The sequence below is a fragment of the Mobula birostris genome, chromosome 19, assembly GCF_030028105.1.
Source record: "Mobula birostris isolate sMobBir1 chromosome 19, sMobBir1.hap1, whole genome shotgun sequence".
NCBI lineage: Eukaryota > Metazoa > Chordata > Chondrichthyes > Myliobatiformes > Myliobatidae > Mobula > Mobula birostris.
The window spans coordinates 6,248,119-6,266,536 of NC_092388.1; the positions used below are offsets into that span (position 1 = coordinate 6,248,119).

Consider the following 18,418-nt stretch of genomic DNA (forward strand, 5'->3'; position numbering starts at 1 on the left):
TGGATAAACTGCATGAAAATGTAGATGTTTGGGTTAGTAATTTTGCAGAGGATACAAAGACTGGAGAAGCTGTGGGCAGTGAAGAGGACTGTTCAAAGAATACAGTGGAATATTAGTCAGTTAAAGACATGGGCAGAAGAATGGCAGATGGAGTTTAATCCAAGCAAGTGTGGGGTGTTGTACTTTGGGAGGTCAAATGTAAGGAGGAAGTATACGAGTAATGACAGAATCCTTAACGACATTGATGTACAGGTGGGTCTTCGGCTCCAAGTCACGGCTCAGTGAAAGTGGCAACCCAAGCTGATAGGGTGGTAAAGGTGGTATATGACATGCTTACCTTTATTGGTAGCGGTAATGAGTACAAGAGTTAGGAAGTCATATTATAGCTACAGTATATAGATCTTTGTTAAGTCTGCACTTGCAGTAGTGTATGCAATTCTGGTCACCCCAAAAAAGAAGGATGGAGAGATTTTAGAAAGTGTTTAGAAGAGGTACAAAAGGATTAGAGGATATGAGATACAAGGAGAGGTTAGACCAATGATTTCCACTGGGGCGGTTACCTGTCCTAAGGGGGCGTGTTAGGGGAAATAGAAGTCATCTGGGGGGGGCTTCAAGATTCTTGTGGGGGGGGGGGGTAAGCGGCACCCTAACTTGAGGTATGAGACCTGACCGACAGTGTCAACTCGCTGCCATTGTCAACATCCGATAGACATTCTCAGTTTGTGTTGATTTTTTAATTTTAATTTAGCCCTGTTAATTATGGATAAATACATGCAGCTCAATCTCTATAAATCTGAAGGCAGAGAAGCCTTAAATTCTAATCCTGCTAAGAAATGTGTTAATACAATGTTACATACCTGGAGTACGGTTTTATTCCGTACCTATCAGATCAACAACACCCCATGTGTCTTATTTGCAATACTCTACTGTCTAATGAAGCCAAGAAACCATCAAGATTGCAGGAACACTTCTGTAAAAGACACCCTGAAAAGGCTACTTATGATATTCAATTCAGAAGATGAAGATGAAAGAAACATTTGAAAAGCATTGCACACTTGAGTCACCTGCCAAGGAAGCTAAAAATGACATTGATAGTGGTCTCACTGCTTCTTATAACATTTCCAAAATGATAGCAAAATGTGGAAGATCTCATACAATTGCTGAAAGATTAATAATGTCTGCTGCATCAGAAGTGCTCACCACTGTTCTTAAAATGGATACCAGTATTTTAAAATCATCTCCTCTGAGTATTAACCCTGTAGCTCGTTGTATTGACAAAATGAGTGAAGATATTCAGTATCAACTATGCACAGAGCTACAAAGAACAGAATTTGGGACACAACTGGATGAATCAAATGTGTGAGACAACGAGGTATTGCTAATAGCATATTACGGTTTATTAAAAATGGAAAAAATTATTAAGAGATTCTCTTTGATAAAACATTAAAAAGCAATATCAACAGAGCATCAGTCTACGACAAGCTGAAAATGTATATTGAGAATAAAAATATTCCAATTAGGAATATGATTTCTTGTGCAACAAATGGATCACCATATATGACACATTGCCATGCTGGTTTAGAAGCATTTACGAAAAAAGAAATTACAAGTCAGTTTGCAATCCACTGTGTAACTTATCGTTAACATCTCGCATCTAAAAACTTTTTTCAAGCATGACTCTTGTAATATCTGCTATCAACAAAATTAAAGCTCATTCATTAAATAGCAGAATATGTTGCCAGTTATGCCAAGGTAACGATGAAGATTTTGAATGCTTGCTTCTTCACAATTAAGTGCATTGGTTGTTAAAAGGCTGCTGCTTAAAATGTTGCTTTGATCTTTTTGACACGGTGGTTAAATTGTTGCTCAAAGCTGACAACAGCTTTGGAAACAAGATTGTCCTTCTACATGGAGATGAGGCATAGCTAGCCAACCTGTATGACAAATATGAAACTGCAGGGTAAGAATTTCAATTTAATCCAGGCTAAAAGTGCAGTGTCCACTTTTATCATAAAGTTGGAAATATATAAGCAAAACATTGGGAGAAGAATGTTCTCACAATTTCCCTGCATGTAAAGTATGGCACTCTCTTTCACAGACAGTGATTTGCAAGAGTACTGCTTATACCTGCAGTCACTGAGGAAGGATTTTGGAATCGATTCAAGGATTTGAACGATCTGGAAACTTCGGACTGGGTAATTCTTTGCAAGGTGGAAGAACAGGAAGAGAGCTTGCAAGAAGAAATTATCAAAATTCAGAATGATAAAGAAGCAAAGATGCTTTTCAAAAATGTCAGCTTTTGTAGGATATGGCTACACTATCATACAAAGTTTCCTGATCTTTAGAGAAGAGCCAAACTGCACTCCATTGTATTTCCATCCTCCTACCTTATTGAAGAGGCTTCAGTGCAGTGAACCACATACTCACAAAAAACAGAAACTACTTGGACATTGTTATGTGTGGGGACTTAAGGCCTTTGCTGTCACAACTTGAACCAGATACTTCAACCCTTGCTAAAAACCACCAAGCTCAAGGATAACATTGATATCGAAGCTGCTGCACAGCACAAAAGTACTATGTAAACTAGATTTAAAGACAAATAAAAATTAAAAACAGAAATATTTCTCTCATGTTAACATATGGTGCATATGATAGGCATGTTTTTACACTATACTGGATAGTATATTGTGCCTAAGAGGGGCACTGACAAGTATGAAGGTGCTTTAAGTGGGCATTGGCAAGTACAAAAGTTCTTTAGGGGGGCGTTAGGCTAAAAAAGATTGGGAAACACTGGGTTAGACAAATGTGGGTTGTTTCCTCTGCAGCACCAGAGGCTGAATGAAGACACGATAGACATTTCTAAGCTTATAAAAGGCACAGATAGATTAAACAGCCAGTATCTTTTTCTCACAGTTGAAATACCTAATACTGGAGGGCATGCAGTTAAGGTGAGGGGGAAAAGTTTAAAGAAGATGTGTGGGGCGAGCATTTTAAATACAGAAAGTGGTAGGTGCCTGGAATGGGCTGCTAGGGAAAGCTTTGATAGTAGATATGGCCGTTGCATTTAAAAGGTTGTTAGATGAGCACATGAACATGCAGGGAATGGAGGGATATAGATTATGAGCAGGCAGAAGAGAATTCGTTTAATTCAGCATTATGTTCGGTGCAGACATTGTTAGCCAAAGGGTCTGCTCCTGCATTGTACTGTAGTGTTCCATGTTCTAACATTACTAGGGCCCTGGACTGTCTTGGTATGTCAACATTTATCTATACTTCAATACATTTCATTGTTAACTATTTTTCAGTTAAATAAACAGTCATTTTTTAACTAACATTAATACTTTATTGTAAACCAAGAAAACACTTTAATCAAATTATCAAGGACTACGTCAAAAATTTATCCTTACACTAGAATTTCACTTCAGTATAAAATGTTATACCTTCTTGCAATGAGAGCATGTTCTCTTGAATTTCTTGAGTACTCAGCTTTTCAGACAATTGAAGTTGCCGAATTCTCCCTGAAGCATTAGCGCTAGACAAGCTTCCAATTGAAGAACGATCAGATACAAAGTTTCTATCGCTAAGCAAACAAAAAGAAACACATCGGTAAATGCATAAACTCTGCTGTAGATGGCCCCAAGTCTGGCTGAGAAAGGAGTTTTGGGCATGGGGCTTGCAACCTCATCCCATAAAAATCCAGAGCTACAGAACCAGCAGAACCTTACAGGCCCTGTCCCTGGGAGAACCTTGAGGAAGGAGACACAAAGAAGTTGGACTGCTCCTGGGGATAACTCAAAGATTGGCCCAGGACGGAGGACTCCAGTGAGCTGCTGTTGGCCACCTATGCCTCAGTAGGGGTGATGGGTTTATGAAGAAGAGGAATTCTAATACAATTTGATAGAAACAGTTCTAGTTGTATCATCGATTAAATTATTTCTGCTACATGAAAGAGTAAGGCAGAGAAGGATATGGAATTCCTGGCAGCAAGTGGAATATTATAGAGATGGATGACAGTCACCAAGGGATTCTATGCTCTACAGCTTTAAGATACAACACCATGTTTCACATTAACCCTTCATCAACAAATACTACTTTCTCTATTGTGCTAATGGATAGAGGGGACATGGAGAAGATGTTTCCTATAGTGAGAGAGTCTAGGACCAGGGGGCACGCCACATTAGAACAGAGATGAGGACAAATTTCTTTAGCCAGGGGGTGGTGAATCTGTGGAATTCACTGCCACAGATGGCTGTGGAGGCCAAGTCATTATGTATAGTTAAAAGGAAGGTTGATAGATTCCTAATTAGTTAAGGCTTCAAAGGTTTTCGGGAGAAGGCAGGGGAATGGGGTTGAGAGGGAAAATAGATCAGCCCTGTTAGAATGGCGAAGCAGACTCGATGGACCAATGGCCTAATTCTGCTCCTACTGTCTTATGGTAATAAACAGATTATAATAAAGACAGAAATTATATGATTTAATCAAACAGATGTAAGGCATGCAATATTACATACCATCTAGGAACAAGCAAAAGTTATTTTCATATCTTTCCTCACAACATACACCAAAAGTAACATAATCAATGTTTATTTTTGGCAAACTTAAAAAATAAAGCATATTAAACTACACAACAAAAATATAGATACAGCACCGATGTACTATACATGTGACAAGCATCCATAAAGTTCTAAGGTCAAAATAATTTATTATTGAAGTCACCAAATACTACCTTGAGACTCATTTTCTTTCTGACATTCACAGGAGAACAAAGAAATACAATAGAATCAATAAAAACTACACACAAAGACAAACAATGTACAAAAGGAGAAACTTTGCAAGAGCAAAATAAAACTAATAAATAAATAAATAAACAAACAAGCAAGCAAGCAAATAAATAAATAAATAATACTGAGAAGATGAGTTGTAGAGTCCTTGAAGGTGAGTTCCTATGTTGTGGTGAACACTGTGAGAAATGAACAATTTAACAACACAGTACAAAATATCTGGAAAGACTGGAGAGAAACGACTGAGTACACAGGCTAATGACTTAACAGTGGAAAAGACAATATAATTTCTCAATCGGCAATGCTAGAATGTTTACTTCCAAGTACATTCACATAAATCAAAGTTATACACAACAAAATGGGCCCTTCGGCCCAACATGACATGCAGACCTTTTTTGTCATTCTGTGCTAATCTTACTTGAATAGGATCACATCAAAATCAAAACAGAATCATGTGTGTTGTAGCCTCACTTGAACAGCAGCCCTGAAGTTAATAACGTTCTCCAACTGGAGTTACACACATCTTAATTAATTGGCAGAATGATGGATGTTAACATCATTCCTTAAACCATCAAAATGCTTCAGCGATAATTATTTTTCACAATATAAGTCACTGGATTCTAAATTCCCTGAATGCATCAAAATATAACTACATATCTATTTTCAATTCAGGAAACATATTATCAATTTCAAGAGGTAATAAAACTAGTGCTGGAGTTTATAAGAATGAAGGCGGGGGGTGGGGGGGGTGGTTTCTCATTGAAATCTATCAATGTAATGCCCTGGTTCATATTTTTACAGTTATGCTGTATGTGTTTCATTTTGGCAGTTCTGTAAGAGCAGTCTGTTCTGTTTTCAGCTTGTTTGGGTTATTGCTGAAGATAAAAGATGAGGAGAAATGTGTGCCATCCAATTAGGATGGTTGAATTAAGGGGAGGTTCCTCTGGTGAGGGACACTAAGGCTGGGCTTGGCGCTTTTGTTCGAGAGGAAGTGAAGAGGGAAGACACAGGAGAGAAGAGGTCATAGTATTCGACCCGGAGCAGGACCACAATTCGACGAAGCCGGGGTGAGATCGACTGGAGATAGGTGACTATAGAGAAACCGTGAGCTCCAACTTGTGCACGTTAGACTGTTTCATTAAAATGGGCTCTTTCCTTTACTAACCCCTTAGTCAAATTAAGAATCATAAAGATAACTTTGAATCATAAGCAGGGTACTGTCAGTTACTTTGTGGCACTAATTTGTAACGGGGTAGCAAATGACACAGAAACAGGGGTTTGGAGTGGGAGTGCGCCTCAATCTCAGGAGTTTGGAGGGGCCGGAGGTTGTCTTCCCTAGACTTACACAGCCAAGGAAACCAGGGTGTTTCACTAATATTTAAGGGCTTAGATAAAGTGGATGTGGAGAGGATGTTACCCGCAGTGGAAGAGTCTAGGAGCAGAATGCACAGTCCCAGAACGATGGCACATCCCTTTAGAAAAGAGCTGAAGAGAAATACTGTTGGCAGAGGGTGGTGAATCTGTGGAAATAATTGCTAGACAGCTGTGGTGGCTAAGTCATTGGATGTATTTAAAGCAGAGGTTGATAGGTTCTTGATTAGTCAGGGCATCAAACGTTAATGGGAGAAGCCAGGAGAATGGGGTTGAGAGGGATAACGAATCAGCCATGATAGAATGGCAGAACAGACTTGATGGACCAAATGGCCTAATTCTGCTCCTACGTTAAAGTCCAATGCTTGAAACTGTCTCATTTCATAAATATCCTCGTTCATCTACTGTATATTAAAATCCAATACTATGCTTGAAGTATTTTACATGCAAGATTTTTTTCTTGCACAGAAGTCACAATACTATTCAGAATCAAGTTTAATTTTACAAGCATATGTCATGAAATTTATTGTTTTGCAGCGCAGTACATCACAATACATAATAATACAAACTATAAATTACTGAAAGAAATATATATATACATAGAAGTAAGTCAATGCATTATATAGCACACAGATCAGTACTGCACAGTTGGGAATAACCTATTCCTGTATTATATATAACAGAAGTATCTTCCTGTACTTTCAGTTTTGTAACAGGTAACTAACACAAAAGGATCAAATTAAATGGTGCTTTACAATATTTTAAGCTCACCCTTGGAGAATGTGCAGGAGTTGCTGGATGCCTCCCCATAAACGAATCTCAGTGCTGGTATCTGGATCCTCACAGAGCTGAACCAGGATCCAAACAACACTCCACAGCAATTTGAGGTGGTCAGAATGCAACAGGCTGAGGAGAATAGGAATTCCTTCATAGAGCTTAACCTGCTCTCTCACTTGAGCGTCTGCACAGAGCAGGCGAAGCAGCTCAGCTGTCATTCTGCAAAAACCATCAGTGTTAAAGAGAGCAATCAATCAATCAAAAACCAGAAAGGACAGAGGCTAATTCTTATTCTGGTTTCTTTCACCTTCCTTTCCGGTCCTGTAAAGGGTCTCAGCCTGAAACATCGACTGTTTATCCCTCTCCATAGACGCTGCCTGATCCAGCATTTTGTATGTGTTTTAAAGGACAGTGGCTAAATTGTCCACTTCTTCTACAACAGAACATACAATCCCAAATTTTTGTCTGAGGAATTAGAGAACTTTCTCAATAGCTTAACAAAAATTCACTTTCATGAACAATGACACAAATTTGGAAATGCTGATTGTCTTTTTTCCTCCAATTGAATCTACAGAAAGACAAGTGACGTACATAATAAATCTGATATCCTTTTTCACATATTACAGTTTTCAGTTGATGTTATGGTGTACACATAACATGTTCACCTGATAATCTAGGAAATAATAAAATGATTATTTACTGTATATCAAGGATTAATTCAAAGACCCACTCACCCTGCTAGTGAACTGTTTGTCCCATTCCCATCAGAGTGGAGGCTACGTAGCATCCACAGCAGGACCACCAGCCTGAAAACAGTAACTTACCCCAGGCAGTAAAGCTGATCAACACCTCCACCCACAAACCAACCCCTCCATATCCTCCACCACCACCTCTTCATAATTTCCTGTCAGTCTCCTTATGTACAGATACTCCTGTGTCAAGCATCACTCTGCATTTTATTATTGTATTCTTTTTTTGTGCTGCATCTGATCCGGAGTAACAATTACTTTGTATAGTTGAAATGACATTAAACGATCTTGAATCTTATACAATGAAGCTATAAAATAATCATACAAGAATCTGTAAAATCTATAAAACTGCACTTTTCTTCCATAAAAATAGGCTCATATTAGTGACACACTCCAAGCAACAATGAAGTCAAATAAAAACAAAATGCAGGTGACTCAACAGGTCAAGCACTAAAGAGAAACAGAGTAAATGTCTCAGATCAAATACCCTTCACAAGACTAGTGTTAAAAACTCAATACTGGGTAGTCCTATATTTGATTAATTAATTCTAATAGGCATCCATTGGTCTCGTGAGACCATGGATTTGCGCCTTGGAAGGTTTCCAGGGCGCAGGCCTGGGCAAGGTTGTATGGAAGACCAGCAATTGTCCATGCTGCAAATCTCCCCACTCCACGCCACCGATGTTGTCCAAGGGAAGGGCACTAGGGCCGATACAGCTTGGCACCAGTGTCGTCGCAGAGCAATGTGTGGTTAAGTGCCTTGCTTGAGGACACAACACGCTGCCTCAGCTGAGGCTCGAACTAGCGACCTTCAGATCATTAGACCGACGCCTTAACCACTTGGCCACGCGCCAACACATTAATTACCTCATACCTAAACTGCTTCTAATACTATTGCATTTGAATAAAGTAAATACTCAACTTACCTTTTGGATAACAAGTCATATTCTTGTAAAATTGCTAACAGGTTTTCTACAATTGTCAATTCCCCTATCTTCACTCTGCACTCAGGACTTAAAAAAATGGTAAATGTTATCATTTTGTTCAGTTGCAAATCACTCTGCAGTGCTATATTTTGTGTTTCTTGTTTAAATAACATACCTTTCAGCTAAGCTGGTAAGAGCAAGGAGAGCACCCAGTAGTACATTATTGTCCTTGGCTGCCAGTAGCTTTACTAGGGTCTAAAGAAAATATCTCAAATTAAAACATTTTGGTGTAAATCATTTTGCTTCTGCTTACTTGATATAATAATTGTATTTTGTTTTATTTCATGTGTCACAATGAAATCTCTGGTACCAGCGCTGAAAACTATTACTTCATGTATATTTCTGAGATTCAGCAACAACAGATATGTTTCTGCACATTGGTTGTTTGTCAGTATGGAATTTTTCATTGATTCTATTGTACTTCTTTGCTTCACTGTGAATGCCTGCAAGAAAATTAATCTGAAGATAGTGTATAGTGATAGATAATAAATTTACTTTGAGCTTTGCAGGTATGTTCTTTCTTTACTGGTATAAATATGTTAATCTCTAACCAGCTCAGGAACAAACTAAGTCCATCAAAACTTGCTGAGTGATCAGGCCTTTCCTCTCCTTAATCTTAATTGGAAGAATAGCTTTTAATCTCAAAAGCTTTACTTTGTCTTCAACATAGTAGCATAGTCATAACACAGCACTTTACAGTGCCAGTTGGGGTTCAATTGCTAGTGCTGCCTGCGAGGAGTTTGTACGTTTTACCCATGACTATGTGGGATTTCTCTGACTGTTCTGATAACCTCCATGGGTTAAGCTTAATAAGCTGTGGGCATGCTGTATCAGCGCCCAAAGTGTTGGCTGCCCCTAGAACATACCTGGACTGTGTTGGGTGTTGGTCGTTGGTCAGTGCACATGTGAAATTTACATGGGATAAATAAAGCTGATCTTTAGATCATTAAATCTTGCCGTTTTCCAGCAAATTTCAAACAATTTCACAAGAGAAAATAACGTTGATTTGGACAGCAGTACCTCCAATTGGTGCTCCCCCCCCAAAAAAAAAATACTGTGTAGGGAGTCCTTAATTTCATTAGGCAGAATTCACCCAGACTGTCAAGGGTTAAGTTCGTCCTGTATGTTATGTGTTACATTGTACGTTATTATGTTTTGGGGGGGTGGGTATTTTTCTTTATATATATATATGACACAGCCATTTGTTTGCTTGGGGAATAAAATGTACATTAGATATAATTACACTCGTGTCGATTTTTGTCGACACTGCAACTAGCATTTTCATCGTTTTTTTTGCCTTTTTTCTTCAAACAGTAACTTTTAATCAATGGAAACTTACAGTCCTTTCTTGAACTGTCATGCACACAAGCCATTTCAGAAGGTAAAGATTGGTTTTATTTGTCACATGTATTTTAAAACATAGTGAAATGGGTCAATAAGCAACACAGTCTGAGGATGTGCGGGGGATGTGTCACCATGCTTTCAGTGCCAAAATAATGTTGAAATCGTTTTTTTATGCTTTTAATAAGGTATTAGTTGAATTCATAAGGTTCTTAGCAAGACTAAAATTGTGGTTACTAATATTTTTAACTTGTTTATTTTCACAATATGTGGTGTTTGTCTCCACCTATTGGTGGCAATGCAGTATGACAGTTACATAATTACATTTTCTCATTGGCTAAATGTTAGCCCAGGTTGACGACACTCAACAACAACAACAAGTGTTAGCACATGACACATGTGCTGTGACTGTGTATACTTTGATTGTTTATCCTAGGAATGTGGCCTTATCTCAGTATAAAACTATCAGTCTGCAAAAATCACCATCTTGTCTTTGTCTTAGGTTTCTTCTCTCCAGTTCATATGCTCTGTGTCTGTTCCTTTGTTTAAACTTCAAAATAAACAATCCTAAAACAAAAAGTGTTTGCTTATTCTTGGACTCCTAAAAGAACCTGGGGATCGAAAAATTAGCAGATCCCACAACTCACTAACCTTAACCCTTTACAATATGGGAGGAAACTGGAGCACCTAGGGAAACCCGTGTGGTCACAGGAAGAATAGAAAAATTCCTTACAGACAGTGGCAGGAAATGACCTTTGTTGCTGGTGCGGTATAACGTTACACTGACAGGGGTGGTTTGAGTATCTCAGAAACTGCCAATCTCCTGGAATTTTCACGCACAATCGTCTCTAGATTTTACAAAAAAAACATCTAGTTTGTGGCAGTTCCGTGGGTGAAAATGCCTTAATAATGAGAGAGGTCAGAGGAGAATGGACAGACTGGTTCAAGCGGACAGGAAGGCGACAGTAACTCAGATAACCATGCACTACAGCAAACACGAGGAAATCTGCAGATGCTGGAAATTCAAGCAACACACACAAAATGCTAGTGAACGCAGCAGGCCAGGCAGCATCTCTAGGAAGAGGTACAGTCGACGTTTCAGGCCGAGACCCTTCGTCAGGACTAACATTACAGCATTACTGCTTTACAGCAGCAGTGTGCAGAAGAACACCTCTGAAAGCAGAGCATGTTGAACCCTGAAGTAGATGGTATTGTGTATTTAATATATCAGTAATATTTGAGAAATATTGTAAATATATTGTTTGATTAATTATTCTTTGTTGTTTAAAAAATTCACTACGGTTTAATGTACGAAGTACATGAATGGTATACGTCATCACGCCACCACCTCATACGCATGTGCTTTGCTTAAAGTACAAACGAAGCTTACGCACATTTCTTGGCTCCCTTGTCTTCCTTCTGATTGGTTTTATGTTTTGGAGTTACAAAACATAACAGATGAGCTACAGTGGCAAAAGACCACACCATGTCCCCTCCTATACCTAATAAGATGGTCACTGACTGTATGTTTGCATTTATTGAGAACATCAGAATCTTAAAACATTAATGATTCTATTGATGAATTTAATATCAATCAAGATTAAGATAAACAGATGAATTCTTTGTTTCAGCACAAAATATTTCCAGAGTAATCAGATTCAGGAAAACTAAACATTTTAGAGTTGCATATTACAGCAGATGATCATGATTGATATTTAGGCCAGTAGATTACTGAATAAACTTTTCAGTTATCATGGAAATCAGATACCTTATATGCTCCACATGAAATTATCTGTTCTCTTTGTTCCACTACAGCTGCCAGTTTTTGAAAAATATCTGAAATAACAGATAAATGAGGCACCAGCCTTAAAATATCAAAACCAGCATACATTAAAATAATAATGTTATTCAGCACTACAAGATGTTTTTGTGGCTAAATTTGCCGATGATACAAAGATAGGTGGAGGAATGGGTAGTGTTAAGGAAACAGAGAGACTGCAGAGAGACTTACGATAGTTTAGAGGAATGGGCAAAGAAGTGGCAAATGAAATACAATTTGAAAGAAATAAACGGGCAGACTATTATTTAGATGGGAAGAGAATTCAAAATGCAGAGGTGCAAAGGGACTTGGGAGTCCTTGTGCAAGATACCCTGAAGGTTAACCTCCAGGCTGAGTCAGTTGTGAAGAAGGCGAATGCAATGTTGGCATTTATTTCTAGAGGTATAGAATATAAGAGCAGAGGTGTGATGTTGAGGCTCTATAAGGCACTCGTGAGACCGGATTTGGAGTACTGTATGCAGTTTTGGGCTCCTTATTTTAGAAAAGATATACTGACATTGGAGAGGGTTCAGAGAAGTTTTACAAGAATGATTCCAGGAATGAAAGAGTTATCATATGAGGAACATCTGGCAGCTCTTGGGTTGTATTCCCTGGAGTTCAGGAGAATGAGGGGGGATCTCATGGAAACATTCTGAATGTTAAAAGGCCAGAACAGATTAGATATGGCAAAGTTATTTCCCGTGGTAGGGGATTCTAGGACAAGAGGGCATGACTTCAGGATTGAAGGACGTCCTTTTAGAACTGAGATGCGGAGAAATTACTTTAGTCAGAGGGTGGTAAATCTGTGGAATTTGTTGCCACGAGCGGCTGTGAAGGCCAAATCATTAGGTGTATTTAAGGCAGAAATAGATAGGTTCTTGATTAGCCAAGGCATCAAAGGGTATGGTGTGAAAGCAGTGAAGTGGGGATGACTGGAAGAATTGGATCAGCCCATGATTGAATGGCAGAGCAGACCCGATGGGCCAATTGGCCTACTTCTGCTCCTATATCTTATGTTCTAATATGCAAATTAATTTTGCTAAATTTTATATTAAATGTATAAACGGGACTAACTATAAATTAATCACGTTTGCTGATACAGAAGTTGTGAGGAGGACACAAAATTTTATTTTATTTATTAATACAGCATGGAGCAGGTCCTTCAGCCCAGCGATCCCCGATAACCTCGATTAACCCTAACCCGATCATGGGACAGTTTACAATGACCAAATAGCCTACCCAGTATGTCTTTGGACTGTGGGAGAAACCCAAAGGACCTGGAGGAAATCCATGCATTCCATGGGGAGAACATAACAAGACTCCTTACGGAATGGCGCCAGAATTGAACTCCAAACTCCGGAGTGCCACGAGGTCTAATAGCATCACGCTAACCACGCTATCATGGTGTCTGTGTGTAAGTGAACTTGGGAGGGAAGAGTAGAAAACTAGTGTATTATTAAATCGGTGAGAGAATAATAGATGTTGGTGTTCACAGATCTGATTAGCTTATACAGTAAGAATAGAAAGACAACTGACTCACAACCAAAATATCATTTTGAGCTAAACACAAGAGATTCTGCAGATACTAGAAATCCAGAGTAACGCACACAAAATGTTGGAGGGACTCAGCAGGTCAGGCAGCATCTATGGAAAGGAACAAAGCATCAACACTTCGAGCTGAGATCCTTCATTGGGCTTCATGAGCCCAGATGAAGAGTCTCAGTCCGAAACATTGACTCTTTAATCCTTTTGTAGATGCTACCTGACCAACTGAGTTCCTCCATCAGATTGTGTATGTTGCTATTATTTTGAACTATAATTATTACTACAAAGCAGAAAGCAGCAACCAGTTTATGTACGGTGCAGTCTGCCCACCAAGCCACAGTGTAATGACTGCCCGGCTTAAAAACACAAGAGATTCTCCAACTGCTGGAAATCCAGAACAACATACACAAAATGCTGGAGGAACTCAGCAGGTCAGGCAGCAAAAATGGACAGGAATAAATAAGCTGATGCTTTGTTCAGGAGCGAGGAAGGGTCTCGGCCCGAAATGGTAGCACTTTATTCACCTCCTAAAGCCGATTCCTGACCTGAGTTACTCCAGCATTTTGTGAGTGAATGCCTAGTTGATATGCTTATTTTGGCCATGTTTGGTGAATGATGATTAGACATGAGGATTTGGAAAATCCCCCACTTTTCACTGAAAAAAGTTGAGGATTTGTTTTTCTTTTCCAAGACTTAGACCATAAACTAAGTTATGCTCTGCATATAAAGTTAAAAGAAACACAAATGACTAATTAAGCTCATTAATTATCTACTATTTACATGAGGTTAAATAGAGCTTACAAGTCATGGTGACTAATCTGTCAATGACAAACTGTTGACCTCCATATCCAAGGTAGCCCTGTACCACTGTTTCCATGTACTGTAAACCAAAGGAAATTGAATGATTTAAAACATTCATTCAAAAACATCAAATCATGAATAAATTTAAAATGTAGCATTTCTCAGTATGACGGGTTACACGTGAACCCGAGGGGGTCCAATATCCTTGTGGGCAGGTTGGCTAGAGTTGGTTGGGTGGGTTTAAACGAATTTGGCAGGGAGGTGGGAACCGAAGTGACAGTGATAAGGATGGGTAGTTGGTCTACAAACAGAGGCAATTTGTAGTGAGACTCCTCACAAGGAGAGGCTGATGACAGGGCAAAATTGCAGTCAACTGAATATGTTTCAACGTTATCGGCAGACAAAATTGAAAAGAGTGAATACAGGACCAAAGGTATTATATTTGAATGCATGCAGTATATGGAATAAGGTCGATGAACTTGTAGCAGTTACAGATTGGCAAATATGATGTTGTAGGCATCACTGAATCATGGCTGAAAGAAGATTATAGCTGGGAGCTTAATTTCCAAGGATCAACAAGAAAGGTAGGAAGACAGAGGGGGTGGCATGGCTCTGTTGGTAAAAATATGAAACTAAATCGTTAGAAAGAGTTGACATAGGGTTGGAAAGTGTTGAACCTTTGTGGATAGAGCTAAGGAACCTCAAGGGTAAAAAGACCCTGATGGGAGTTATTTACAGACTCCCAAACAGTAGTAAGGGATATGGTCTACAAGTTACAATGGGAAATAGAAAGTGCATACCAAAAGGGCAATGTTAATACAGTCATGGGGGTTTTCAACATGCAGGTAGAATGGGAAAATTAGGTTGGTTAAGAGAATGGGCAAAGAAGTGGCAGTGGAATACAGTGTTGGGAAGTGTATGATCATGCACTTTGGTAGAAGAAATGAAAGGGTTGACTATTTTCAAAATGGAGAGGAAATACAAAGATCTGAGATGCAAAGGGATTCAGCAGTCCTTATGTGGGATTCTCTAAAGGTTAATTTACAGATTGAGTCTGTGGAGAGGAAGGCAAATGCAATGCTAGCATTCATTTAAAGATGACTAGAATATAAAAGCAAGAATATAATGTTGACACTTTATAAAACACTAGCGAGGCCTCACTTGGAGTGTTGTGCGCAGTTTTGGGCCACTTAATGTAGAAAGAATGTGCTGAAACTGGAGAGGGTACAAAGGAGGTTCACAAAAATGATTCCAGGATTAAACGGCTTATCATCTGAAGAGCACTTGATGGCTCTGGGCTGATATTCAATGGAATTCAGAAGAATGAGCAGCCACCTCATTAAAACCTATTGAATGGTGAAAGGCCTTGATAGAGTGGATATGGAGAGGGTGTTTCCAATGGTGGGAGAGTCTAAGACCAGGAGACACAGCCTCAGATTAGAGGGGTGTCCTTTTAGAACGGGTATGAGGAAAAATTTCTTTAGCTAGAAAGTGGCGAATCTGTGGAATTGATTGCCACAGGCAGCTGTGGAGACCAAGTCTTTATGTATAGTTAAGGCAGTGGTTGATGGGTTCTTGATTGGTCAGGGCATGAAGGGATGTGGGCAGAAGGCAGGAGATTAGGGCTGGAAGGAAAAATGAATCCGCCATGATTAAATGGAGGCGAAAACTCGATGGGCCAAATGGCCTAATTCAGCTTCTATACTTTATGGTCTCATGACCTACCTGTGCTAAGCTCTCAACACCTCTAAGTTGAATGAAAATTTTCTGAAAGAAAAATATCGGTAGGTGAAGACTCATGCAGTCATACAAGGGGATATGAAGTTTAATCATGTCTAGTTTAGGAAGTATACTGTGACATTAACAGTTCACATTAAAAATTGCTGGAGGGTGACTGAAGGCCAATAACTGTGGTCTGATGCAGCTGACATTTCCACATGAATGGAATGGTCAATTTGAGAACCTTATTAAAAGAAATACATGCACTTTAAATGGAAGGAGAACAAAGAGCTCACATACAAGTGCAGTAGGTAATAAGGAAGGCTCATGTAATCCAGACATTAATTTTTAAGTGGTCAGAGTATAAAATATTATGTAATTACACAATGCATTAGGAAACTACATCAAGACACTGTGACTCGTACTGGTTTTCAAATTTAAGTCTGGATATTATTTTACTGGAAATGGTTCAGAGGAGGTTTCCAGGTATGGAGGGTAAACACAAAATACTCTGCAGATGATGGGGTCAAAGCGACACTCACAACACGCTGGAGGAACTCAGCAGGTCGGGCAGCATCCATGGAAATGATCAGTCAACGTTTCGGGCCGGAACCCTTTGTCAGGACTGAAGAGAGAAGGGGCAGAGGCCCTATAAAGAAGGTGGGGGGAGGGTGGGAAGGAGAAGGCTGGTAGGTTCCAGGTGAAAAACCAGTAAGGGGAAAGATAAAGGGGTGGGGGAGGGGAAGCAGGGAGGGGTTAGGCAGGAAAGGTGAAGAAGGAATAGGGGAAAGCACAATGGGTAGTAGAAGGAGGAGGAACTGTGAGAGAGGTGATAGCCAGCTGGGGGAGGGGGCAGAGTGAAACTGGGATGGGGGAAGGGAGGGGGAGGGAATTACCAGTATAGAAGGAGTGTCCTACAAGAAAAAATGTGTTGGTTCTTGAATCATTGGAAATAGATGAATGAGAGGCATTATTCTTGAAATGTTATCTTACCATTTTAGGGATCCAGGGAAAGTTAGGTTGAAACTGGCTTGGAAGTAGAGGGTGTTGAACTATCAAAGAGATGAGACCCTTCATTAGGACCTAATGAAGGATCTCGGCCTGAAATGGCAACTGTTTATTCCCCACCACAGATGCTGCCTGACATGTTGTGTTCCTTCAGTATTTTGTGTGTGTTGCTCTGGATTTCCAGCCTCTGCAGAATCCCTTGTATTAATGAGTTGTCCCCAGTTATATCAGTTTATAAAGGAATCTGTCATCATTCCCTTCCAGTAATTTACCAGAAACAAAACTAGGCAGGTTCCCATTCAGTCAATTTTGTATATTCTAAAACAGTGAAAATATTTCAAATAAAAGTAATTAGAACAAAAGTTCATCAAAAAACAAGTTAATAGACAGCAAGCGGAAAAACCGCAATGTAGCACTATGTCATTAACTAGTCAAATTGCATATGATAATATACGGAACTGTGCAAGTGTCTTAGGCACATATACATTATATGCTCGCTAGGGTGACTAAAACTTTTGCATGGTACTGCAGTAACGATAAACCTGATTCTGATCTGGGTCTTTATCATGGATTGAGAGTGAGAAGGGGGCAAGAAGAGGGTGATTACAGTTGTGAAAAGGCGAAGGGAGAAGGGAGGGAAAAGGAGGCACCACAGAGAGACCTTCTGTAATGATCAATAAACCAACTGTTTGGAATCAAATGACCTTGTCTAGTGTGTCTGCACCCATGCCACTGCCACCCCCCCAACCCCCGACACTCCTTCTCTGCTACCTGACCTCACCCCTCCCATGGTGCTCCAACCTCACCATTCCCAACAACCTTTGCTCTCGCCAGATTTACAAACTCTCTCCCGGCTTTGTTAAATACAGTCCTGTATAATGGCAACAAGTCAGTAAAAATATTCACTATTTAAATAAATCATCAATCAGATTCAGCAAAAGGCAACAGTGAATGGTGTTTGTACAAACCTGGTAAAATGGATCCCTCATTATTAACCGCAGGCAAATTAACACGCGAAGAAAATGAGCAGGAGGAACTCGGTCCACCCATTCTCTGTAAGGAAAGGATACCATAGTTAGTTACAAATACCACTGTGGATCGTACAGTAACATACCATACCAGCAATTGCATAGAAGTTCATACATCTGAGTACATTCATCCATATATTGCTAATATAATTATCTCCAATAAATTAGGATGATCAGTATTGCTCCTAGTTCGTATACCTGGAACAAACCCAGTGACTAGATGATATGGAATATTAGAGGTGCTGGAGCAAGTAGAAGCTATAAAGCTAAATGTTCATTAGCATGGGGAAGTGAGAAGGAGTAGATTCCTATCCATCAAAAGACCAATCACTCCATATACCTTTGCCAGGTAATGAACAAGTTCCATTTTCACAGAGGAATGTTAATTTTGTCCACAAGTCATAAAATACAAAAAAAATTCCTTGATATGCCATGCATACTTCCACAATACATAATAAAGACCATCAAAAGCACGTAAGACTGATACAGAACA

At 39.4% G+C, this 18,418-nt stretch overlaps 1 protein-coding gene across 6 annotated transcripts in view; it reads right to left on the minus strand.

Annotated features, from left to right (window-relative positions):
• Nucleotides 1–18,418, minus strand: part of nek10 (NIMA-related kinase 10) — a 122,684-nt gene that overhangs the window by 73,698 nt on the left and 30,568 nt on the right. For 5 of the 6 annotated variants that reach the window (XR_011889711.1, XM_072283170.1, XM_072283172.1 and 2 more), the window contains exons 6-13: nucleotides 17,866–17,950; nucleotides 15,896–15,937; nucleotides 14,171–14,249; nucleotides 11,774–11,841; nucleotides 8,780–8,859; nucleotides 8,605–8,691; nucleotides 6,924–7,148; nucleotides 3,441–3,580 (exon numbers count right to left, since the gene is read on the minus strand). Coding sequence is in view for 5 of the 6 variants with exons in the window: in XM_072283170.1 (XP_072139271.1) it covers nucleotides 3,441–3,580; nucleotides 6,924–7,148; nucleotides 8,605–8,691; nucleotides 8,780–8,859; nucleotides 11,774–11,841; nucleotides 14,171–14,249; nucleotides 15,896–15,937; nucleotides 17,866–17,950 (806 nt within the window). In the remaining variant the exon portion in view is untranslated. The remainder of the gene's footprint in view (nucleotides 1–3,440; nucleotides 3,581–6,923; nucleotides 7,149–8,604; nucleotides 8,692–8,779; nucleotides 8,860–11,773; nucleotides 11,842–14,170; nucleotides 14,250–15,895; nucleotides 15,938–17,865; nucleotides 17,951–18,418) is intronic. The other variant, XM_072283173.1, reaches the window with a different exon arrangement.